The sequence below is a fragment of the Leopardus geoffroyi genome, chromosome B2, assembly GCF_018350155.1.
Source record: "Leopardus geoffroyi isolate Oge1 chromosome B2, O.geoffroyi_Oge1_pat1.0, whole genome shotgun sequence".
NCBI classification, from domain to species: Eukaryota; Metazoa; Chordata; class Mammalia; order Carnivora; family Felidae; genus Leopardus; species Leopardus geoffroyi.
The window spans coordinates 139,530,550-139,556,020 of NC_059332.1; the positions used below are offsets into that span (position 1 = coordinate 139,530,550).

General features: G+C 36.9%; 1 protein-coding gene across 13 annotated transcripts in view; it reads left to right on the top strand.

Annotated features, from left to right (window-relative positions):
- Positions 1 to 25,471, top strand: part of SCAF8 (SR-related CTD associated factor 8) — a 219,156-nt gene that overhangs the window by 73,563 nt on the left and 120,122 nt on the right. For 9 of the 13 annotated variants that reach the window (XR_006717667.1, XR_006717669.1, XR_006717668.1 and 6 more), the window contains 8 exons: positions 1,218 to 1,318; positions 4,072 to 4,185; positions 5,837 to 5,993; positions 8,104 to 8,237; positions 9,823 to 9,967; positions 12,580 to 12,648; positions 16,168 to 16,386; positions 17,377 to 18,844. Coding sequence is in view for 10 of the 13 variants with exons in the window: in XM_045500110.1 (XP_045356066.1) it covers positions 1,218 to 1,318; positions 4,072 to 4,185; positions 5,837 to 5,993; positions 8,104 to 8,237; positions 9,823 to 9,967; positions 12,580 to 12,648; positions 16,168 to 16,386; positions 17,377 to 18,830 (2,393 nt within the window). In the remaining 3 variants the exon portion in view is untranslated. Of the gene's footprint in view, positions 1 to 1,217; positions 1,319 to 4,071; positions 4,186 to 5,836; positions 5,994 to 8,103; positions 8,238 to 9,822; positions 9,968 to 12,579; positions 12,649 to 16,167; positions 16,387 to 17,376; positions 19,514 to 25,471 lie in introns of those variants that run through there. The other 4 variants (XM_045500115.1, XM_045500109.1, XM_045500111.1 and 1 more) reach the window with 1 other exon arrangement.

The window sequence follows — 25,471 nt, forward strand, 5'->3', positions numbered from 1 at the left end:
CGATGGAAGTTGGAGTCATTGAGCCAAGGAATACAGACAGCTTGTAGAAGCTAGCAAATTCTTCCCTAGAGTCTTCAGAAAGAATGCAGGCTTGTTGACGCATTTTAGACTGCCAGAACTGTAAGAGAATACATTTTTGTGTTTTAAGCTACTAAGCTTGTGATATTTTGTTACAGAAATAGAATAAAACTAACATATTGCTCCTGGAGACTTTTGTTGAATATTATGTGTGTATAGGGTGAGAGTATGTGAGGGAAAGAATGCTACCAGGGAGTCCGTTAGCTGAACGATTCCTAAAGCTAACACTGGTCTGGAGAACATTTGAGTTCAAATAAACTGTAATAAAGAGACCTGGTTGAAAACCTTCGTTCAGTAGAGATCTTGCAATGGTCACATCTTAGGGCGGCACTGAAATTAGCTATAGAGTAAAACCTGCTGTAGGCCTGCCCTGTAATAGATAAAAAAAGCATCAAAAAGCTGGAAACTTCGTGTTTAAAAATGACATTGGTTTAATCTAAATTTATTGAAACTCCACAAACACATCAGCTGTTGTTAACGTTTTACAAGTAAGTGTCTTCAGGAAAAGAAAATGTTCATGGATGCGTGAAGTGTACAGCTTAAAGTAGGTAAGATGTCTCATGTGTAGCTTTGTTTCTTAAAGGGAAGTGGTTTCCCATGAAGTATCTTTTAAGTTTTTCATGATAACAGGTTCTAATTCAGCCTTTTCCCTTTTATATCTCCATGCAAATTATTTCCTTAAGGATAAGGTGCCATCTTCAAATTCAACTGTTGATTAGAAAGAAACATCCACTTAATCATTCCAGCAGAGAAAGATTAAAGGTACACAGCTAGGATTGCAGTGAAGTGTTTTTGTGACTTTGTTGCACATTAGAATTACCTACAGACTTTTAAAACTCCCAATACCCATCTGTCATGCCCCATAGCCCTTCATCTTTTAGAGTGAGACCCAGGTATCCACAGGTGATTAAAGTGTACAGCCAAGCTTGAGAACAGGTAACACACAAGAGGTTGATTCATAATAGATGTGAATGGATACCTGGGATTTTAGTTCATTTTAAGTGTAGCAGATAAAAATGTCACTTAAGTTTTAAATATCCATCTTAAATTATTGTTCTTAGTGCTTTTTCCTCAGCTGCTTGCAAGAAGTAACTGTGTCTGTGTGATTTAGAACGTTTGTCTCTTTTATGTCTTGACAGTATGTAGTACTACTTTATGGGTTGGTCAGGTGGATAAGAAGGCAACCCAGCAAGATTTAACCAATCTGTTTGAAGAGTTTGGACAAATTGAATCCATTAATGTAAGTATCACTTCTTATACAATAGTTTATATAGAGGATTTTCACGCATACAAAGACTCACTTTGGTTCGTAATTAGCCCAGTAGTGTCCTTTTTAATATTGCACATCTTTACAAAGATTATTTGACTTTAATCATTTCGTGTTTATTTCTGCTGCTTTGTTTACCTCAATTAATTTTGCCTACGTAGTGGAATTCTAACAAAATATTCTTAGGGGTTTTATAGCACTATAGCACTTGGTTCCTAAAGTCATCAGATGTTTGGGTTAGCAGGAACCCTATGTGTGACCTAGTTTAATTCCTTTTCTTTTTTTAAATAATGAAAATGAGGAAACTGAGTCCCAGAATTGTAATCACCTGCACATGAGCACATAGCTAGTATTGGAGACACAGTTGGACTTGGGGACCCAATCTTTTGCCTGTCCACTCCCCTTTCCCCATCTCCCTCTGAGGCAAGAAAATCTGTGTGGCCACTGCATCTCCAGTAACTTGACCATAACTCACTCCTCAACTCGATTCTTGCAGTGCTTTGGCCCCACCCAGTGTCCCTTCTTTGAGTATTTGCTTCTTCCTGGAGGTCTGTTGTGTTTCCCTGGGGCTAAAACTAAGTAATGGAATGTTTTATATTTATTTGCTTGTTTAAGGAGCTTTCTGATTCATTAGCCCTCTGATTTTATTCACTGTTCTACTTTTTAAAAAAATTTTTTTTTCAACGTTTATTTATTTTTGGGACAGAGAGAGACAGAGCATGAACAGGGGAGGGGCAGAGAGAGAGGGAGACACAGAATCGGAAACAGGCTCCAGGCTCTGAGCCATCAGCCCAGAGCCCGACGCGGGGCTCGAACTCACGGACCGCGAGATCGTGACCTGGCTGAAGTCGGACGCTTAACCGACTGCGCCACCCAGGCGCCCCTCACTGTTCTACTTTTATGTCTGTTTGGACCTTTTATCATTATTTACCAGGAAATTGGCTGATTTTCCTTTCTAGTCTTAGATCCCAACATTTTTTAAATGGCCAAATTTGACTTTTCCACATTAGTAACAGCACTCTTCATATGAATTGACCATTTCATATACTACTTTCGACTATATATGATCTGTTTGGAATCTCACAAGAAGCTGGTTAAGTAATTCCCATGTTGTTATTTTACCAGTGAGGAATCTAAGTGATTCGCCTGAGTTGCACAGACAATAAATAGATGATTGATTGATGTTTCAACTTAGGCGTTTCATATTCCTCTTTCTACACCATGAGAATGTTATAGGCATTTCTTAATCTTTTGTCTTTTTAAATTTCACCTGTCAAAACATGACTGTCATAGCCCTTCCTTGATCATATAGCCTCTGATTTTGTTTCTGTTTTTCTCTTAGCCGAGATATCAGAAATGTATTGACATTTGAAAAAATAGGGATGTGCGGGATCAGTGTCTTTAGGTTCTTATCACGGTGTCCCAACTTAAACAGGTGATTCTAATGCAGAGTCAGGAATCATTGCTCTGAATAGATCGTGAATCCAAGTAGCATTTGGATTGTCATAATACTTGCGACATTTGTAGTCTTTCTTGTTCCACAGTCATTTGGGCATTAGTTTGCCTTGTCTCTTCCCCTCTTCTTTATGCCTTTTTTTTTTTTTTTAACATTTTTATTTTTGAAGAGAGAGAGAGAGAGAGAGCTCGCGTGCGAGCGGGGGAGGGTCAGAAAGAAATGGAGACACAGAATCCGAAGCAGGCTCCAGGCTCTGAGCTGTCAACAGAGAGCCCAACTTGGGACTCAGACCCACGAACTGAGAAATTATGACCTGAGCAAAACTTGGACGCTTAACCTGCTGAGCCACCCAAGGCGCCCCTGTATTACCTTTAAAGAGCATACTGCTTATAAACAGTAGGCACTGAGTTATTTTGTGAACTGGAATATATTGAATGGCTAGTGATAAAATCCAGGATTTGAAAATTTGGTGAAAAATTTATAAACCTTTCACTTGGTTTTGAGAGAGTTTGAGAACTGAGTAGAAAGTCTGTTAGATTTATCACTTAGTGAAGTTGAAGAGAATTTTTCAGTGCATTGATAAAAGTGTTGGATCTATATTGTAAAAGATGAAGAAGTATGTAAGGGGTGAGATAGACTTCTCTTTTGAGAAGTTTGGGATTGAAGTTTGGAAAGTAGCTTGAAGTGAACTCTGAGTGAAAGTGTAAACACTTAAGGCTATTGTCTTATTCTGGTAAAGCCTTTATCCAGAAGCAGTTGGACAAAATGAAGTTTTATACAATTGAAAAACTTTAGTTTTATCGTTTGTTGTAGATTATAGATTTTATATTAAGGACAAGATACTTCCCTAAACAAAAATCTTTCTCACATTACTAGGTGTAACACGTGGAAAAATTGAAGTACTATAAATAAATTCTGTGCTTTCAAATATGTTGGCCATACAATATTATTTCCTTTTTACCTGGTGGTGTATCCATATCTTTTTACATTTTTAAAAATTTCTTTATTGTGCATTAGAAAAACTTTAATTGACTTGTGATAATCAAGATTTTGCTTATGTTACGGCTTAGAGTGCAACCCAAATAAGTTTTGAATTTTTTTTTTAAACTAAGTAATTAGTTGTACACGGATTGTACCAGTAAACAGCCAAAGGAAGAGAAGGGAAAACCATTCAGTATTAGTAATGATTTGTTTCATTAAAACCATAAAATAATGCCAGAATGAATTGCCTTACTTACACCTTATCTAAAGAAAAAATTTTTCTTAATAGATGATTCCTCCCAGGGGCTGTGCGTATGTCTGCATGGTTCACCGACAAGATGCTTTCCGGGCTCTTCAGAAACTTAGTTCTGGATCATATAAAATTGGGTCCAAGGTCATTAAGGTAAGATTGGAGAGGAGGGACCCATGCTCTTGTTTTATTGGATTATTAGAATGTATATTAGAATTATATATTTGATCCATCTTCATTTTTTAATGTTACGGGAAAACCTCTAGGAAACTTTATTATTTCAGTGTTGTTGGGTTATCGAATTGGATATAGGTAAAACAATGACTAAAACTTTTAGTCCAGTTATTCTTTGAAATCACACTTGTAGTTCTCTTAGTCACCCAGGGCACCATTTTATGAGCAGAATTGTTTCATTTTTTATTTTTTATTTTATTTTTTTTTTGCTTATTTATTTTTGAGACAGAGACAGAGCATGAACGGGGGAGGGTCAGAGAGAGGGAGACACAGAATCTGAAACAGGCTCCAGGCTCTGAGCTGTCAGCACAGAGCCCGATGCGGGGCTCGAACTCATGGACCGCGAGATCATGACCTGAGCCGAAGCCAGCCGCCCAAATGACTGAGCCACCCATGCGCCCCAGAACTTTTTCATTTTTATAAGGCTGCCTGCCTGCCTGCCTGCCTGCCTGCCTGCCTGCCTTCCTTCCTTCCTTCCTTCCTTCCTTCCTTCATTTTATTTTTAAATAATCTCCACATCTAAAGTAATCTCCACACCCAACATGGGACTCAAGCCTACAACCCTAACATCAAGAGTTACACACTCCACCGACTGAGCCAGCCAGGCGCCCCAACAAGTTTATCTTTCATTCATTTCTCCCTCCCAGTGCTTCCTAATCATACTTCTTAATTATATTATTATTTTCTCCTTTTTCACATCTTGTGTTATACATCAAAGGCCACTGTGAAGGACTTACATGTTTTGTTTCCCTCTGCCTTTAAACTGTTAATTGTGTATTTTTCTGTGACTAACATTTTATTTCTGCTACTTGGAGATAATTTATTCCATCAGGTTCTGCAACTGAATTAAAAACTTTAAGATATCTACTTTCAGGGTTATTATGCCCATGCTTTGTCATCTCATGGCAGTGAGTTTCTTTATGTAAACTAAATTGTCTCCTTTCCTGGACTACCAAGATTTTATCTAAATTATTCTAACTATTCTAATTATTGCTAATGTAGGTTGACATTTTTATGGTGAAAAGTAGATTTGATTGTTTCTGGAAATGTGATTTTTATTTTATTTATTTTTTTTTTATTTAAAAAAACATTTTTTTTTAACGTTTATTTATTTTTGAGACAGAGAGAGACAGAGCATGAACAGGGGAGGGGCAGAGAGAGAGGGAGACACAGAATCCGAAACAGGCTCCAGGCTCCGAGCTGTCAGCCCAGAGCCCGACGTGGGGCTCGAATTCATGGACTGTGAGATCATGACCTGAGCCGAAGTCGGACGCTTAACCGACCAAGCCACCTAGGCGCCCCTGGAAATGTGATTTTTTAAAGTGTTAGTAAGAAGTGGAATAAATCCCACGTTAGAAATACCATTGCTTTCTAGTGTAGGCTTTATTTTAAAAACAAACAAAAAACAGGACATACATGGAAAAACTTTGGCTACTATTATTTTTCTAGCATCCAGTGAGGCTTTGCTCTCCGACTAATTTTATTCACATAGTTTACATACAATTTTGAACATTTTACCTTGTTTTTACAGTATACCTGAGCTTTCTTTTTTTCTCTTCATTCCTGATAGATTGCTTGGGCTTTAAACAAAGGTGTAAAAACAGAATATAAACAATTTTGGGATGTGGATCTTGGAGTTACATACATACCATGGGAAAAAGTTAAAGTGGATGACTTGGAAGGTTTTGCAGAAGGAGGCATGATTGACCAGGAAACTGTAAATACTGGTAAGAACATTAAGGGTAGTTTTATTGTTTAACAAAAAGTGTGCTTAAAAGGTTGTAATTGATTAGAGTTTGGATCATAAGGGAACTGTGTGTATTTCCTGGATACTGCCCTCCCCAGAAGGAAAAGAAAATGGAAACACTGCCTTTTCCAATGTATATGCTTAATAGGTCTTATTTCTTAAGTGTCTGAGTATTGTGTTTTAGAAATCTATAAATGTAGTATTTTTCTTGTATGTCTTTTAAATTTGCTCTTTTAGAAACTAAATATTTCAATTCCTTGCATTTAAATAAGAAATGGGGACTTAAGATGTTTCTTTGAAAAACTTCCTAGATTATTTTGATTAGTATCCATGCTGAGAATGACAGAAATAGAATGTTTAAAGAGCTATAGTTCTGATGTATGTAATTCTAGAATGCTTATAACTAAATGATCATCTCGCCTATTTTTTTTCAATTTGTGTTTTTATTTTTAAAAATACCAGTTATAAATCCACAAAATGATTAGCATTTGTAACCAGTAAGAAATCTTAAAATGGATACTTGAGAAAGTAATTGAAATGTGGTATATGTAGCTTTTATTTCTTCACGTCTTAGCTCTTTTACCAAAATAAGCTAATTTTCAGGGTATTTTCATTTTCAGGCCAATGCACATATTTTCTAAACGCTTTTTCAGTGTTTTCTTCTTGTCAGTCTTTTTTTTTTTTTTCTTGATGAATATTCCTCCAAAACATTCATTCATTCAGTAAATATTTTAGTTTCTATTGTGTGCCAACCGTGATTTTAGGAATTGAGATTATAGTCGTGAGACAGACAAAAATCCTTCCTCTGATTGCATGCACATTGTAGTACAGGGGATGACAGCCTGTAGGCCATAGGTCAAATCCTGCTGGCCGGCTATTCTGTAAAATTTTATTGAAATACAGCTGCACTCACTTACATTTACTTCCTTTATATGACTTTTTTTTTTTCAACAGCAGCTGAGTAGTTGCAACAGAGAACGTATGGTCCACAAAGTCTAAAATACTATAGGGAAGGTTTGCCAACCCATGTTCTAGTGAAAAGAAACATACAATAAAATAGGTAAACTATATAGTATTTCTATGTTGATAAGTTCTAAGAAGAAAAAGCAGGGAACAGGGAGGGAGATATAGACAGTATTGCTGTGGAGCAATGCAGTTTTACATAGTTGAGGAAGATCTAATGGAGAGAGTGCTGTTTGAAGGAGTAAGATGTGGAGCTCTCTGGAGAGAATGCATTCTATACAGAGGGAACAGTAAGTGCAAAGTCTCTTCAAAAATTATAAGACACCAGCATGGTTTGAGCAAAGTTAGTGACAAATGAGTAGGAGGTGAAGTCGGAGAGGTGTACAGAGAGATGCAGTCATATAAAGTCTTATTAGTCATCATAATGACTTTGATCTTTACTCTGAAGGAGATGGAGAACCATTGGAGGAATGATGAGAGCTTCTTTGCTTTATTTTTGCGCAACTATATTTTTAGAAAGATTTTCCTTAATTTTTTTTTTTAACATTTATTTATTTATTTTTGAAAGACAGAGCATGAGCAGGGGAGGGGTAGAGAGAAAGAGGGAGAGACAGAATCCAAAGCAGGCTCCAGGCTCTGAGCTGTCGGCACAGAGCCCGACGCGGGGCTCAAACCCACGAACCGCGAGATCATGACCTGTGCTGAAGTCAGATGCTTAACCAGCTGAGCCACCCAGGCACCCCTGAAAGATTTTTCTTTATTGGGTTAATAATACCTTCCTTGTTGGTCTCCCCTTGTATCTTGTGACACAATATAGAATAAGATTGGTTCCTCTTATATCAGATAGTCTTTGAGGTCTGTATCTATTATGTCCATTCTAAGTGGTCTCTGTAGACTAAATATTTTCGTGTCTTTCATTTCTGTCTTGTGTCATGCTGCTTTGGATTCCTTGGTGTTCTCATCAGATTTATCTGGGCAAAACCTAGGTTGGCCCTTATAGTTGTGGACACGTCTTAAAGATGTGCCAAGGTACATGGAGGACTTAGAGATGAAGTAAATGTATACACAGAAATAAAATGAAAATTTTGCACCTACACAGAGGAATCAATTTCAAATATTTTGTTTAGAGTGGGAAACTGTGAAAAGCTCAGAACCTGTTAAGGAGACGGTCCAGACAACTCAGAGCCCAACTCCAGTTGAAAAGGAGACAGTGGTCACAACCCAGGCAGAGGTTTTTCCTCCACCTGTTGCTATGTTACAGGTTAGTGCTGGATGTTTCTGTTATTATTAATGTGTTGTCTTACATTTCTGTTTTTACTCATGTATTTACTTTATAAAAGTTGGAAGAAATTGTCCAAAATAAAATAAATAGCAGTTTAGTCCCAACGGTTTTTGGAAAAGAAATTATTTTTAGAAATGGTGGCCTATATATTTAAATGTTCATTTATGGCATGCTGTTGCCTGCTTCTATGACATTCACTGTTCTAGGCACCCAGGATAAGGATACATCAGTGGGGAAAAAGCACACAAGTCCCTGCCTTTATGCAGCTTTGGTTTTCAGTAGGAGAGACAGAAAATGCAAGATGAGTGGGTTTGTGAGATATTATAGAAGGAAAAGGGAGAGAGTATAAGGATTGTCAGGAGTACCTGGACAGGTGCTTATCATTTTAAGTGGTCAGAGTAGATTTAATTGAGAATGTGGCAACAGTTGCTGAGGGAATTAACCATGTGGCTACCTGAGGAAGAGCATTCCAGGCAAAAGGAACAGCCAGTGAAAGGCTCTAGGCCAGGAGTGTGCTTGGTGCTTTCCAAGAATAGTAAGTGGGCTAGAGTGAAGTGAATGAGAGGCAGCTTAGCAGGAGTGTGATCTCTGATAGGACTTTGGTTTTCGCCCTGAGATGGGGCGCTGTTGCAGAATTTTGAAGAAAGGAGTGACTTCATCTGGCTTTAAAGGTTTTAAAAGATCTGGTTTTAAAGGATTGTACTGGCTATTATTTTGAGAATAGACTAGTGGGCATTAGTAAAAGCAGGGAGACCAGTGAAGAGACCGTTGGAGCAATTGAGATGAGAGCGGGTGGTGACTCGTGGACTGTTGGTAGTGCCGGGAATCAGAAGTGCTCAGATAATCGGGGTATAGTGATGGTGTGTTGAGTGGGACTTCATGGCATGATTAGATTGGAGTTGTGAGAAAGAGAAGAGGCAAGGTTTTTGGTTTGCAAAATTGGAAAGATGAAGTTATCATTATCTGAGAAGGGGCAGGACAATGAGTTCAGTTTTGTGCATGTGAAGTTTGGAGTCTTTCAGACAACGAAGTTGAGATGTTGAATAGACCACTGAGAAATGTGAAATTTAGGAAAGGGGTACACCCATGGTACAAGTAAATATTTGCGAATTATTGTACCTAGGATGAGTATAAAATATTTATGATAGGAGTAGAAAATTAACTTAAGAGAAATTCAAGCCATTTTGAAACTGTTACTGACAGGTTTCCTAATGGTTAGGTTGCTTACCATATGTAGGTATTATAAACTTAGTGGGGGATGGCAGCTGAAAACTGATCACGATATTCTCTCTTCAGGTCGGTGCCCATTTCTGTACATCACTTGAGTGTAAAATAGATTTCAGCCTCTATGTATACTATCTGTTGACAATACTGCCTTGCTGTTACTTTAAGTTAGGGTCACTTACAAGTGTGCAAAAAGGAAAATAACAAGACCACTTAATACAGTGGTTTTTGTTACCTCCTTAGAAAGAAATAGAAATAAGTTACTTCTAGTTGTTCCAAGATGTATTCATTGCAGATCGATAAAATAATTTATGGGCTTTTTATTTTCTATTCACAAAAGATTCCAGTGGCGCCAGCTGTGCCTACGGTTAGTTTAGTTCCACCAGCATTTCCGGTCTCCATGCCGGTTCCTCCTCCTGGATTCAGTCCAATCCCTCCACCTCCTTTTCTGCGAGCGAGTTTTAACCCTTCACAACCACCTCCTGGTAAGGACTTTTCATCTTATGTGTACTCTCCTTAGAATATCATTTAAATTGTTATTTTTCCAGGTTAAAATGCTATATAGAGCATCAGTTCTCAAGCCTTAGCATACGTAGGGGTCCCTCAGAGAGCATGTTAAAGTAGAGTCCTGGGCCTGGCCTCCTTTTGCTTCCCCAAGTCTGAGGTGGGGCAAGACACTTGCATTTCTAACAAGTTCCAGGTGATGCATGTGGTTGGAGGACCACACTTTAAGAAGCACAGATGAGAAAAAAATGGAATCCTTTAAAAGCATTGAAGTACTCTTAAAATAATTTAAAGTTTATGTTGAATTTTTTGTATCAGAATTGTCTATAGTTACCACTCATGCATCAGGAAGTATGTATTAATGTATATAGATTGTTATTCCTAAAAATCATTAGGTTTTCATTTTGACATTAGAAATGATAATGTATCTTAAAATGCTAATTGAATTTGTAATACTTTTTTTGACCTAATCTTTGATTAAAGTTTGTTGAATCAACATTTCTAGTTTAGAAACTATAGATTACTTGACACTCGTCAATTAAATATAAATAATAGCTTGTATAGCTTAGAGATAGAGTTTTTAGTATTAGCCCATGGGAGGTTAGAAGAATGAGAGGAAAGCACAAAGGATCAAATGATATATATTATTTTTCAAAAAGCTGTTTTTATCTTTCTGTGAACTTCATGGATTTGCATATTGTAAGAAAAGAAGTACTTTGATTTCTATAATTTAAGTTCTTAGCCATTGTACAGAATTCCTAAAACTGTCAACAAGGCCAAAAATAAATTCATTGTCTGAGAATGGTTGTAATTTATTTGCTATGTAACATAAAATTTTCACATTATAATTGAATACATAATTTGAAATTAATGCAGGTTTTATAAGTATTTTATCTTTTTATATTTTAAAGATTGGAAGATTACTCTTGTCAGTTATTTTCTGTATTTGAAATCTGAATTAAAACTTTTTTTCAGGGGCAGCTGGGTGGCTCATTTGGTTAAGCATCCAACTTCGGCTCAGGTCATGATCTTATAGTTTGTGGGTTCGAGCCCTCGCATTGGGCTCTGTCCTGACAGCTCAGAGCCTGGAGCCTGCTTCAGATTCTGTGTCTCCCTCTCTCTCTGTCCCTCCCCCTCTTGTGCTCTGTCTCTGTCAAAAATAAACATTAAAAAATTTGTTTAAAAAAAATTTTTTTTTCAGAAGATAATTTTCAATGATTAACTCATATCATCACATAGACTTTGTAGTATCATTGTCTAGCATTTATTTGTTGATAGTCACAGTATTTTTAGCCACCTTTTCTTTTAATGTTTATTGAATTTGAGAGAGCACGCTCAAGAGCAGGGGAGGGGCACAGAGAGAGAGAGATTGGGAATCTCAAGCGGGCTCTGCGCTGTCAGCTCAGGGCCTGATATGGAGCTTAATCTCCTGAGCCATGAATCAGATCACCTGAACTGAAAACAAGAGTCAGACACTAGCTAACTGAGCCACCCAGGCACCCCTTTAGCCACTGTTTTTTTAATTGAATTTAATGGTAGCTCTGTATTTTTTAAAAAAATCTTTTGGAATGTTTATTTATTTTTGAGAGAGAGAGAGAGACAGAGTGCAAGCAGGGGAGGGGCAGAGAGAGAAGACAATAGGCCCCAGGCTCTGAGCTGTCATGTCAGTACACAGTCCGACATGGGGCTCAAACTCACAAATGGCGAGATCATGACCTGAGCCGAAGCTGGACGCTTAACCAACTGAGCCACCCAGGTGCCGCTGGTAGGTCTATATTTTAACAATGCAAGGAAACAGATTTATTGTTTGATCATTTGACATTTAAATTTATTAAAAGTCAGTATTTAAGTTGAAGATTTATTTCAATGCTCAAAGCATAATATAGTAACATCCAAGGTTATTAGAATAATTTGATCTAGCAGATAAACAGCATATATAGCAAAGAAATACAGCAGCACATTTTACAAATAACATTATTACATATAGTATTATCAGCAGCTTGAAATACAATATTTAGGGGCACCTGGGTGGCTCAGTCGGTTAAGCGGCCGACTTCGGCTCAGGTCATGATTTCGCGGTCTGTGAGTTCGAGCCCGGCATCGGGCTCTGTGCTGACAGCTCAGAGCCTGGAGCCTGTTTCAGATTCTGTGTCTCCCTCTCTCTGACCCTCCCCCATTCATGCTCTGTCTCTCTCTGTCTCAAAAATAAATAAACGTTAAAAAAAAATTAGAAAAAAAAAAAGGAAATACAATATTTAATTTCCCATGCAGTTATTCTAAAATACAAAACCGGTTGTCTGGCTTATGTTAATTTTGATTTTACAGCATCATAGAGAGTGCCATAGGACTTCCACAAATGAGCAAATAAATAGGAAGTGATAGTGATAAGAATTTCTGTTCCTAGCTTATTAAGGATCAAATATAAGACAGTGTTTATAAAAGTGATTTTTTAAATGGAAAATATATTCACAAATAAAAGGTCATAGTAGTGGAAAGCTGTTTTAAGAATGTAGAATTTCATGTATAGCTGTTGACATCTTTGAGTTAAAAGAAGTAAGTCTTCTTTCATTTCTGGTCCTTTTTTCCCTTGTAGGTTTCATGCCACCTCCAGTTCCACCACCTGTTGTACCGCCACCTGCTATTCCACCAGTAGTACCAACATGTGAGTTTCCTACTTTGAGACTTTTCTTTATTCATGGTAGTGTTAACCTGTTGGTTCTCATTCTTGTGAATTGTAAATTTTTTTATGAAAGTTTTAAGTTTTTATTTACTTTAATAAAGCATAGTTTTTGAAAAGTTCATTTACTTACTTCCAGAGAGAGAGAAAGAGTGTGCACAAGCAGATGGGGGGCAAAGAGAAAGGGAGAAAGAGAATCCCAAGCAGGCTCCACACTGTCAGCACAGAGCCCCATGTGGGCTGAGATTATCAGCTGAGCTGAAACCAAGAGTTGGACATTTAGCCAACCAACTGAGTCACCCAGGCCACCCCTGTTAAGAAAGTTTTTAGAAAAATACTTTTTTTTTGCTAAATGATTTCCAAAAAACTAACATTATTATATGATAGTCATTCCATATTCAGATTTGCTCTGTTGTCTCAAAATGTCAATTATAACTGGTTTGTTTTAGTTGAAATTCAGAGAAGAGGCCCCAGATCACATTTGTGTGATTTTGTTTTGTGTATTAAATATCTCAATCTAGAGGAGTCCTGCTTAGACCTTCCTTTCTTTTTTAATCTTGATTTGCTGAAGAAACACTTCACTTCTCTATGCAAGATCCCAAACAGTGGATTTGATTTTTCCTTCTTTGTGGTATTGAATTTGTTCCTTCATCTTCTGGATTTTTCTGTACATAGGAGGTTTTTTAGCACCAAAGGTTTGCCAAGGATCTGCTCCAACATTTTTAGCAACAATATTTACCTGGTGGAGTGTTATATAGACTTGATATTATATCACATCAGGAGCCATGCAATTTCTTTTTTTGTTTTTGTTTTTTTGCCATTCAGTTTCTTCTTATCCCACTTCTGATGATTTTAAGATGGATCAGAGCATTCAGAAAACGGAACCTGGTCATTAAAATCCCTTCCAATATTCATCTGATCTTTTCATCCACTGATTATTATTGCTTTTTAATCTACTTTCCATTGTTTGCAAAGTGGTAATCTTTTGAATTTTGTAAGTTTTCTACATTTCTTACCTAGAATTTTTTACTAAAGAAATCTTTCTCTTACCAGCTGGTAGTAGTTACTTATCTTGAGGTACAGTTGTATGGGAGAACTGTGGTAGATGCTAAATTCTTGCCCCGAAGTGCCATTTTTCAGCACAAGTTTAATTCTGTGGGCATTTCCAGTAATATCCAGTGACTGAAGTGGGGAGAAGAGGCTTTCTCTTACTTCTTCTCTTTCTCTACCTTTCCCTTTCACTTCTTTCTCCTTCAGTTTCTGTAATGTTTGTGGATTAATAGACTTTTACTTTAAAGCAGTTGAACTCATTTTTCATTTTGAAGTTCAATTTGTTTTATCTTTAGTGAGTAAGAGACCTTTCATGTTGCCTTTTTATCCTTTTGAGACGACTACATGAGTTTTGGAGAACTTCTTAGCTTTCTGGCCCATTACTGGTTCAAAGGATTTTATTGTAAAGAGAGTTTATATGATAGAGAACTTACCTGTAACCCACTTCCCTTATATTTATAACTTCTTTTCTCTCCTTTAGTGTTCAAACAGGATTAGGATCCTTCTTTTTTATTGTTGGTTAATTAGGAAGCATTGTTTATTTTTTCAAAAAATTAGACAAGTATTTAGAAGCCGTTTTTGAATTCAGCATTCAGAGACTCATCCTAGAGCTTACCTCCCCCAGTCATTTCCTTAGCTTATTCATTTTAGAAAATCTGGGATCAGTTTAATGGAGAAGGAGAAATATAGCCATGTGCCAGGTACTGTCCTCATTGTTCACACTGTACTGTTTAATTCTCATAATTCCTACACATGTTTGCAGGTGATTTTGTTGCTATTTTATAGCTCTCTTATGTGCTAGCAGTTTGTCCAGATAAGCTAGAGTCAAAATGTGAGGATAAAACAGTTCTTAAAATTCCCAAATAAATGATGTAATGGTGTTGTGACATAAATTGGACTAAAAATTCTGATGGCTTAGTTGTGATTTTATATTCCTCTAGTTCTGGTTTTTTTAAAGATATAAATGACATATACACTTAACAGAGTTTTCTACTCATTCTTTATTTTTTTTTTTTAATTTTTTTTTTTCAACGTTTATTTATTTTTGGGACAGAGAGAGACAGAGCATGAACGGGGGAGGGGCAGAGAGAGAGGGAGACACAGAATCGGAAACAGGCTCCAGGCTCTGAGCCATCAGCCCAGAGCCCGACGCGGGGCTCGAACTCACGGACCACGAGATCGTGACCTGGCTGAAGTCGGACGCTTAACCGACTGCGCCACCCAGGCGCCCCTCTACTCATTCTTTAAAATGGAATGTTGGGGCGCCTGGGTGGCTCAGTTGGTTCAGCATCCAACTTCAGCTCAGGTCATGATCTCGCGGTTCGTGAGTTCAAGCCCCGCGTCAGGCTCTGTGCTGATGGCTCAGAGCCTGGAGCCTGTTTCCGATTCTGTGTCTCCCTCTCTCTCTGATCCAACCCCATTCATGCTCTGTCTCTCTCAGTCTCAAAAATAAATAAACGTTAAAAAAAAAAATTAAAAAAAAAAAATGAAAATAAAATGGAATGTTCATGGGGCTCTGGGGTGGCTAAGTCGGTTGAGTGTCCAACTTCAGCTCAGGTCATGATCTCATGGTTCATGGGTTCGAGCCCCCCCCCCCCCACCCCCGCCGTTGGGCTCTGTGCTAATAGCCCAGAGCCTGAAGTCTGCTTCTGATTCTGTGTCTCCTTCTGTCTGTTTCTCTCTCTCTCTCTCTCTCTCTCTCTCTCTCTCTCCGCCCCCCCCATTTGCCCTTAGTGTCTCTCTCTCTCTCTCTCTCTCTCTCTAAAAATAAAAATAAACATTAAAAAATTTTTTTGGAAAAAAAATTTTAAAACATGGAATGTTCATACCTTTTTATTTGTAGTCCACATTACCGCTTATATGATGGGTTTCTAACCTCATTTGATAAAAGTAGTGAATGTAAGGGCGTTAGCACATTATAATTTCAGGGGGTTTGAGCAGATTCGTATTGTTGTGTGTATTTGTCATTCTGCATGAATCATTTCTGTATATTCAGAAATTCATGTACTGACACTCTTGGAAATTATGATTTTTTTTGTATTACTTCTTAAGTACTGGTCCATATTTTACTAAACACTTTAAAATATTTCCAAAAATTGTTTTCTCTGATTAAAAAAAAGTAAAACTTTCTAAATGTAACTTAGCCTCTTCATGATGACTGATTTGTCATTTTGAGCATCAATTATTATATAATGTGCTAGGTAATAAAGAGATGCCATAAAATGAAACAGACAAGCTGTGAGAAGTTAGTTTTCATTATAAATAAAATAGAGGGACCAGAAGAGAATTCAGTGTGTCACAGTAACTGAGTAGTCTTACCAAACTGGGGAGAGAGGAGAGGAAGTCATTGAAAACTTTGGCAAGGGCAGTGTTGGTCATAGTTAATATTTTAACTTAACACATGATTTGCTTGCCTAATTAAATCTGAAATATATTTTCTCGCTCTTTAAACAGCTTTAGTGCAGCCGCCATTATCCATGACTCCAGAAACCGTGAAAGATGTTGGATTTGGTAGTCTTGTTTTACCAGGTGGTTCTGTTGCCAGCAATCTTGCTACTTCTGCTCTGCCAGCTGGAAATGTTTTTAATCCTCCAACTAAACAAGCAGAGCCTGAAGAAAAAGTACCTCATCTTATAGACCACCAGATTCCTTCTGCTGAAAACACCAGATCAGGTAAAACAGATTCCCCAGAAATACAAAATTAAATCATAAGCACTACTCCTCTACATTGGTGTTTAATTCTGAGATGCCTTGCACATTTGTACCCAGTTCAGTGCACCAGTATTGAAGTGTTGCAATGTTTCAAAAGAGATCACTATCTCCTAAAATTTCTGTTAGAAAAAGTTGGCATTCTGTTCAGGATAGTGTAGATTTTGGCACGTTTAAGACCTTTCCCTTCCCTTTTTTTTTTTTTGGCCTATTGGGACTGTATCAATGTGTTGTTATCAAAATACAGTTTCACAGAATATGTATCCTTAGAGAAAGATTAGAACAAGCAAAGATTAGGTATAAATAACTTACTTCTTCCGGTATTTTTCAGCCAGGTCTAAAAGAGAAATATGATATTTCAAAGTAGCCAGTCCTCTTTTATGGCAGTACTGTTGGCATATTAAAATTTGTGCTTTAGAAAGACTTTTGTTAAAGGTGGAGAATTACTACAATACCTGACATTTTTATTAAACTTTAAATGTTTTGGGGCGCCTGGGTGGCTCAGTTGGTTGAGCATCTGACTTCTGCTCAGGTCAAGATCTCACTGCTCATGAGTTCGAGCCCCACGTCGGTCTCTGTGCTGACAGCTCAGAGCCTGGAGCCTGCTTCAGGTTCTGTGTCTCCCTTTCTCTCTCTGCCCCTCTCCCACTCATGCTCTCTCTCTCTGTCTCTCAAAAATAAACAAACATTAAAAAAAAACAAAACCCACCTTTAAATGTTTTATGTAAAGATCTTAGGTAACACCCCACTTATGTCTTAATATTTAAATTTCACTATGCATAGTAATTTTAGCTTTAAGTTTTGTTTAGTATCTAGTGCATCTTGATTGTTGGGGGTTATAAGCAGCTAACTCTAGGCTAACTACTGGGAAATTAAAGCATTAGTAACTATAAATATAGTTTCCTTTTACATGAATGATTTTTATGTGTGTTATTTTTCCTTTTTCTGTTTCAGTGATTCCAAATGATATTTCAAGTAGCTCTGCAATTTTAGGAGGACAGCCACCAAATGTGACAAGCAATTCTGGAATTTTGGGAGTCCAAAGACCAAATGTGTCGAGTAATTCTGAAATTATTGGAGTCCGGCCATCTAATGTTTCCAGTAGTGCTGGGATTATTGGACCCCAGCCACCAAATATTCTAAATAACTCTGGAATTTTGGGACTACAGCCACCAACTGTGTCAAGTAGTTCTGGACTTTTGGGAGTGCTACCCCCAAATATTCCTAATAATTCGGGACTAATAGGAGTACAGCCACCAAATGTTCCAAACACTGCTGGACTTTTGGGAACACAGCCACCAGCCGGGCCTCAAAACTTACCCCCTTTAAATCTCCCTGGTCAAAGGATGCCTGCAATGCCAATGTTAGACATTCGTCCGGGACTAATACCACAGACACCTGGACCAAGATTCCCTTTAATACAGCCTGGAATCCCACCCCAGCGGGGAATCCCTCCCCCGTCGGTACTTGATTCAGCTCTTCATCCACCACCCCGTGGTCCGTTTCCTCCAGGAGATATTTTTAGTCAGCCAGAAAGACCTTTTCTGGTTCCTGGAAGACAAAGTGTAGACAATGTTACTAATCCAGAGAAAAGGATACCACTCGGGAATGATAACATTCAACAGGAAGGAGATAGAGATTACCGGTTTCCTCCCATGGAAGCCAGGGAAAGCATTAGTAGACCTCCCCCGGTGGATGTTAGGGATGTGGTTGGACGGCCTATAGATCCAAGAGAAGGTCCTGGAAGGCCTCCGTTAGATGGTAGGGATCATTTTGGAAGACCTCCTGTCGATATTAGAGAGAATCTTGTGAGGCCAGGCATAGATCATCTTGGTCGAAGAGACCACTTTGGCTTTAATCCAGAGAAGCCCTGGGGGCACAGAGATTTTGATGAGAGAGAACATCGGGTTCTGCCTGTCTATGGTGGTCCAAAAGGCTTACATGAAGAAAGAGGTCGATTTCGGTCTGGAAATTATCGATTTGATCCTAGAAGTGGTCCTTGGAACAGAGGATTTGGACAAGAAGTTCACAGAGATTTTGATGACCGCAGAAGACCCTGGGAGAGGCAAAGGGATAGGGATGACAGAGATTTTGATTTCTGCAGAGAAATTAATGGAAACCGTCTTGGACGAGATAGAATTCAAAACACCTGGGTCCCCCCTCCTCATGCTCGGGTTTTTGATTTTTTTGAAGGGGCCACTTCTCAACGAAAAGGTGATAACGTGCCTCAGGTTAACGGTGAAAATACTGAGAGACATGCCCAACCACCGCCTTTACCAGTACAGAATGATCCTGAACTTTATGAAAAACTGACATCTTCAAGTGAAATAAACAAGGAGAAGAGTGACACAGTTGCTGATATAGAAAGTGAACCAGTGGTAGAAAGCACAGAAACTGAGGGGACATAATCATCACTCAGTAGGTAAAAGATACCTTTTGTAAAGTTGTCATCTCTCTGTAATAGATTAATGGCTGACTGGACCATAGTTGTTCACTTTTGTCTGCCAGAATTAAGTTAATCTGATGTTCATGTTCACCTTTCTCTTAAAATAATTGTACAACTGACTTGTATAGACATTGTTCTTAATATGAACATGGTAGGTAAACATTTTTTTATTTTTCTGATAAAATATAAATGTTGCCCCCAGATTCTTTTAACTTCAAGGAAATGAATAACAGCTTGTCAGAGACTTCCTATGGAAGAAAGAATTTTTTTAGATACTACCATTAGGTTGGATATGGTAATAGATATATTTCAAAATAGCAAGTGGTGGTATATCTTATCCATATCTTTAGGCTGCTGCAGAATTTTAAAGTAATAGACAAAGCTGTGATATTTTATGCAAAGACTGGCTCTAGATATTTGAGGAGCACAATACAGAGATTTTAAAAAGTGATTTTGTAAAATCTACACTATGGTCTCTGTTTCTCCAAAGTAAGTGTTTGTGATTTGTTCCTCATACTGCAGTGAGTAAAAAAGAAAAAAAAAAAAAAAAAAAAAAAAAAAAGAAAACAACATAAATATTAAAGTACGTTTCAATGTTGGGTGAATTTTGTTTTTAGATGCCAATAAAACTTATTTGTTTGATAACAGTGTTCTAGGAATTGTATTTTTTTAATCTACAAATTCTTAAAACGTTGGATCATTAGCAGCATGTTCTTAGTTGTTGCAGAAGTTTTTTTATTACTCTTGATAACAATGAAGAACTGTGTGGTGGAAAAACATGTACTTTGATATAAAAATCATGCAGTCTCATTAGTATGTATGTAATATCTGTATATATTTATTGTGTAAATCCTATGTAGATTTTTCTGTTTCTCTGTATGTCTGTCTTCATGTACATACAGAGAAAAATAGTTGATAGTTTAGATTATAAAATATTCTTTAAAATCGGATAGAAAATTAGAGAAATTTGGCTAATTGACAATGCTCATAGTCAAAACTCTTAGCCTTTATGAAGGTAAAATAAGAAATATTGTAAAGAAATGCATTGACAGTTTGGCAATTCTTTTTTAACATAGTTAGGCATGAAGCCAGAGTTAGCATGGAGCCAGAATTCACGTAAATGCTTGCATTGCTTTGTTTCACATTATATTTGCTATTCTGCATAGATAGTGCTAGTACTAAAGTACTTATCGGTCACTTGCCTGAGGTGAATTTCTTAATTGCACAGAATATATAGAGGTGTTGGTGGATTTAAAAACATTATATTTCAGGAACAAAGTGTCCATCATGTGTTCTGTAGGCTGTGGGTAACACTGTTCAGATTAGCCTCCAAGGTAAACTGAGTAGCAGAAAAATTGGGGATTGGTTTCCTATTTATTTATTTATTTTTGCTTTTAATTTTCATTTATTTGCTATTTGTTTCTCCTTTGGGTTTTACATATATATACATATATTAAAAACCATTGGTGTTTTTTTTTTTCATTCCTAATGAAGGCTTTTATTTGGTCCTATGAATAGTCCTTTTGTTTCCTATGCATTCCCAGCCACTCATCATTTGCTCTATTTCTCTAAAATTCTTAAGCTACATTTGTCAAGCCTGCCTAAAATAAGGATGGAACACACCAGCCCTGTAAAGTTGGATTTAAATGTAAATTTAAAATGGGATTGGTTTGGCTTACCTCTTGGTAATCTAAACAGCTGTAAGAGCTTTAAGGTTGGTTCCTGGCCAAAAATCAAGTCATTTCTTCTTAAAGGTTCTGAACAGAAATAGTACATTATTACTTTTGTTATGTGAAAAAGTGGGTAAGCGTGGACATTTGGTGTTTATTTTTAAGGTAATTCAATATAGTCCAGTAACTTGAGTTGGTTTCAGATCTTTTCCTTAGGGTCACAGGAAAAACTGTGACGGTGGTGCAAAGTATTAATGTTCAGGAATGATTGGCCTTGTCCTTAAGGAAATTATATTGACTGGGATTTCAAACTACTTTAGTTGTATTTACCATTATTAAAATTAAGTGATATTCACTTGGATTAAGTAGCAATAAAAAATGTAGACTTTTCAGTGACTTTTGATCCCAAGTTTTTAATCACTGCTGGGCCTTCATGTGTAAACTTGAAAACAAAATATGTAGAAGCATCGCACTGGTTTGAAGATTCTGGTGGTGACAGTTAACCTAATCAGTTGTCAGTAGTGTATCTAGAAACCTATCTTGGGAGTGTGTGACACTCTTAAAATAGTTGAGAAAAATTTATGTCTACTTGTTCTCACTTTGTCCTTATTTTGTAGTACAGTATTTAAGTGAAAGGATATTACTCATCCTTATACTGAATTTCCGAAGTTTATATTTACGTTCACCAGTTTTTTGAATGATGGAGAGAAATTAATTGTCTTTGATTAAGTTTGACGTAGAACCTATCGTGTTTTTGATGCGTTTGATCCCAGTGCTGTCACTAGAATACTGGCCAGTAGAAATAGCAAGGAGTGACTTGACCACTTGAGTACAGTTGTTCGAAGTGCTGCAGGCAGTATCTACATGAGCCACGAAATCAATAGTGTCTTGATTTGTGATGTGTTAGAGAACAGTATGACTCTCAGTATAATAGACTACAGTTTTAGTAGATGCTTTCTAAATGTTTTTTTGCCTTTAAACATTTCGTTAATCATTGGCTTCTGTTGATAGCATAAATACATACAGTGCACTTTGATCATTTATATTGCAGTGAGAAACTTGTTTTACAGCACAGCAGTCATCTGCAGCACATTGTAGGTGGAATGCTAAATTTATTTCAGTATGTAGGATGGGAAATGTTTAGCATTGGAAGGTGGAATAGTATCAAGTTATTTGTTTAAAACTCTGGAAATGACTGTATATAATATTTAATTGATAACATTTGTTCATTATTTAAGCTATTACATTCTTACCAGAGTTTCTTTTGTCCTGATAATTTAGTGGTCTCATTAAATGTATTGGCCATTTTCACTCATATAAAAGATTATAGTTTATGGAGCCACACGTTTAAGGTTGTTTTGGGGTGGGTCAGTTTTATTACACTCAAAAAGAAAAACTTACCTCTTTCAGTTTGAAAAAGTATTTTTTTTTATAAACACCATTGTTCATCAGATCTAAGGTGCCATTTATTGTAAGAAGCATCATTCAGGAATAAAAACTGTTTCCAGCATGACATGCCAGTGATTACAAGACCCATCCAATTTCGGAAATGTCAAATCTAATGGTGTCTTAGAATCAAAGAAATGCGGTATTCATTATGAACTTTATATAGATATATATATAATCCCTTATTCATTGAGTGATTTAAAGAACATTTTGATGTTTTTTTGTCATTGTATATATTTCAAATGGGCACAACTTTAAAGAAAAAGTAAATTTTAATATCCAATTAAAAATAATTTTGTTATACCTTATGTGCCTTTATTATTACTTTATGGGGTGCTATATTAATAAAATGTTTTAAGGGCTTTTAACTTTCAGAGAAAGGAAACATTAAAATTTTTCTCTTTAAATGTTTTACATAATATAGAAGAGGAGAATCAAGTATCTTTATATTCATTTTTAAGGTAGGCAAAATTAAAAACTAAATATTTGTAAATATAATAAATACTGCAGTGTGGCAGAGAATTATAAATGTTTCCTTAATTGAGGATGCTGTGGTTTTATATAAAACATCTTTTAAACTTAAGTTTTTTAAGCACTAAAATTTTAATTTTCCACTTCAAAAGAAATAAAGGTTACTACTTTTTAATGGGAGATTTAAATACAAGACACCTTGGTTTAGCAAAACTTTCTGGAATTAGAATTCAAAATTAATGGCCCAGATTGTTTTCTTTAGGGAGGTGTATACTTTAAATAGGGATGTACATATTGAAAACAATTTGAAATACTCTGTCTCTGTGGTTCTCAGACAAGAAATATACAACAGAATCACCTGTGGAAATAGGAGGTGGGGGGATGTCACCACAGACTTACAAATACAGAATCCCCTAGGAAGATACATATTTTTATATACACACACACACACACACACACACACCCACACACACTCTTCCCTGGGTGTATATGTATGCTTTTTAGAACCCCACAAACTACCACTTCAAATAGATTAAAACATGTAAATACTTAATATGCCATGCACTTGAGATTCTTCAAAAAAAATTTTAAGTAAAATACTTTGGTAATACAAAAATTATTTTTAATGTTTCAATAAAGTATATACTTGTGGCAGTTGGCATTGGAGTATGAATAAAAAATAGAGAAGTCATTATCACAGTTCTAAACTCATTAAAGCATTAAGAATTAATCTAAAAGATGAATTAAGGGAAGAAAGGCATGGAAGGAAACATCTTGACATGGTTTTATAGGAAGTATTTTTGACTCAATTGAGAGTTATAGGATACCTCAAAGAAAAATTTACTTGATTTAAATGCTTTGATTATGGAAAGGGACCCTTTGGGACAAGATTGTGAGTGTCAAATTTATCAAGGACCAGTAATATTTCTAGTAGGACTACTTAGATGTGGTTGCATGTCAGAAACTAACGCAGATCGGTGGTTTATTTTGCATGAGCTTTGCTGAGACATTTTTCTTCCCCTCTACTTAATTCTCTCCTGTTTTGGGGTTCTCTTTTCATTCTGTATGTACACTTAGAATTACTCTGCCCTGTTCTAATCATGCTATAGAACAAATAATTGAAGTAACTTGTAAACTATAATAGTAGATCAAGGGGTAGAATTGTGCTAATGGACTAAGTTTACATCACAGAAGTGGTAGGTGCATCAGATAGTAGGATTGTAGCAGGATTCTCACACAGAAAGTCATGACACCAAGGCTTTTCTTTCCAGGAAGCAACTTTATTCATGCCAGCATGGCTCAGTTGTGTTCGTACCCTAAGAACTGAGCCCCGAACGCCATGTGGCATAGTCTTTTATGCATTTTTGACTTCTTTGTTTTCCATATATGGTAGCACACAAACATGCAGTCTGATTAAGTGGTCTCATGTTACAAGGTCGTGAGCGAGGTTATGTTCCTGTGTAGCCAGGTTGCCTTGAGGGTTTTTGTTTTTTGGGTTTTGTTTTTTCATTTTTTAGGGAGGGGACCCTACCACAGGATGACCTATAGTGAAGGAAGTGGAGGACGGAGCTCTTATGCACAGAGCTCACTAGATGGTAGAGAGTAAACTTAGAACTTGTGACTTTGAGCCCTGAATTAATGAGAAGTAGAGGAGTTTAATGAGCGCGTTACTCTGGCATAGCAATGGCAGATATGTTGCACTTGGTTGACCTGTGTTGTTTGGCCCTCTCCACACCATGGGAGCTATCACTATTTTGTCCTACTTTTCTGCCTTTCTCAGAATTCTCCAATCCTTCTCGGGGCACCTGGGTGGCTTAGTTGGTTAAGTGTCTGACTTCTGCTCAGGTCATGACCTTGCAGTTCATAAGTTTGAGCCCTGCGTCGGGCTCTGTGCTTGACAGTTCAGAGCCTGGAGCCTGCTTCGGATTCTGTGTCTCCCCCTCTCTCCCTCTGTCTCTCTCCCTCTCTCTCAAAAATAAATAAGCATTAAAAAAAAATGTAAAAAGCGTCATCATAGCACTCCAGCCTCCTTTTTGACCCTTTATTCCAAGCAAGGACTATCAGTTGGATATAATTGTATTGAAAGCAGTTTGCTGCCCCTTGGCTTAGCGGTTTCTAGGGTCATTTCTAGTGTTTAAACACCTTGAGTATTTGAAATAAATTTTCTCCTCTGTAAAAGACCACTTGAGGAAGCCAGAGGAACAAAAGGAAAGACTAACAACATTGGAACTTTTTAAGAGACCACAGATTTCCATGCCATTAGGTTTTCAAAACTATTTTTAACATTTGCTAGATATATATGTCTTTTAGACAAGTTACTGTACCTCCAGGCATCATTACTTAATAACTAATCTGCACAGTTACATTTTTAAAATGGTCATTGGTGATGTTAGCTAGTACTTAACAGACGTGTACTATGTGACAAGAACTGGGATAATTTTATTACCTGTATAAGACTCATGACAATCTTGTATTTTAATATCTATTTTGCTAACAAGCCTGTCACAGATTTGTTTCCCAGGATCACACAACTTGTAAATATTTGAGGAAAGATTGAAACCCAGGTCTATCATTTTGAAAAGTTAGTGTGTAGCACCTGCTAAGGTTCGAGACATACATGGCAGAGGCTCACCAACTGTTAGCTCCTCTTCTCTTTAAAAGGCAAAAAAAACCCCAATAAAAAGATAAAAGGCAAATAAATTTGTGCAGGCAGACATAAACTTGAACAGCCAGTCTTCTCCTTATAGGATAAGGCTTCATTTAAACACTAAACTGAATTTGTATTTTCCTTATTACAAGTACCTGTGGGACTCTCTCCTTTTCCTATTGCTAAATAATCACTCCAGCTGCATTTTCTTAGATTCTGTTTTCAGGGTTTGGGTTTTTCTTAAGGTTATGCTATGATATAATATGGTTAACTTTCTTAAGATGGTATTTTGAGGTTTTTGTTTTTGTATTTTTTTTAATGTGTTATTTATTTTTGAGAGAGACAGAGACAGAGCACGAGAAGGGGAGG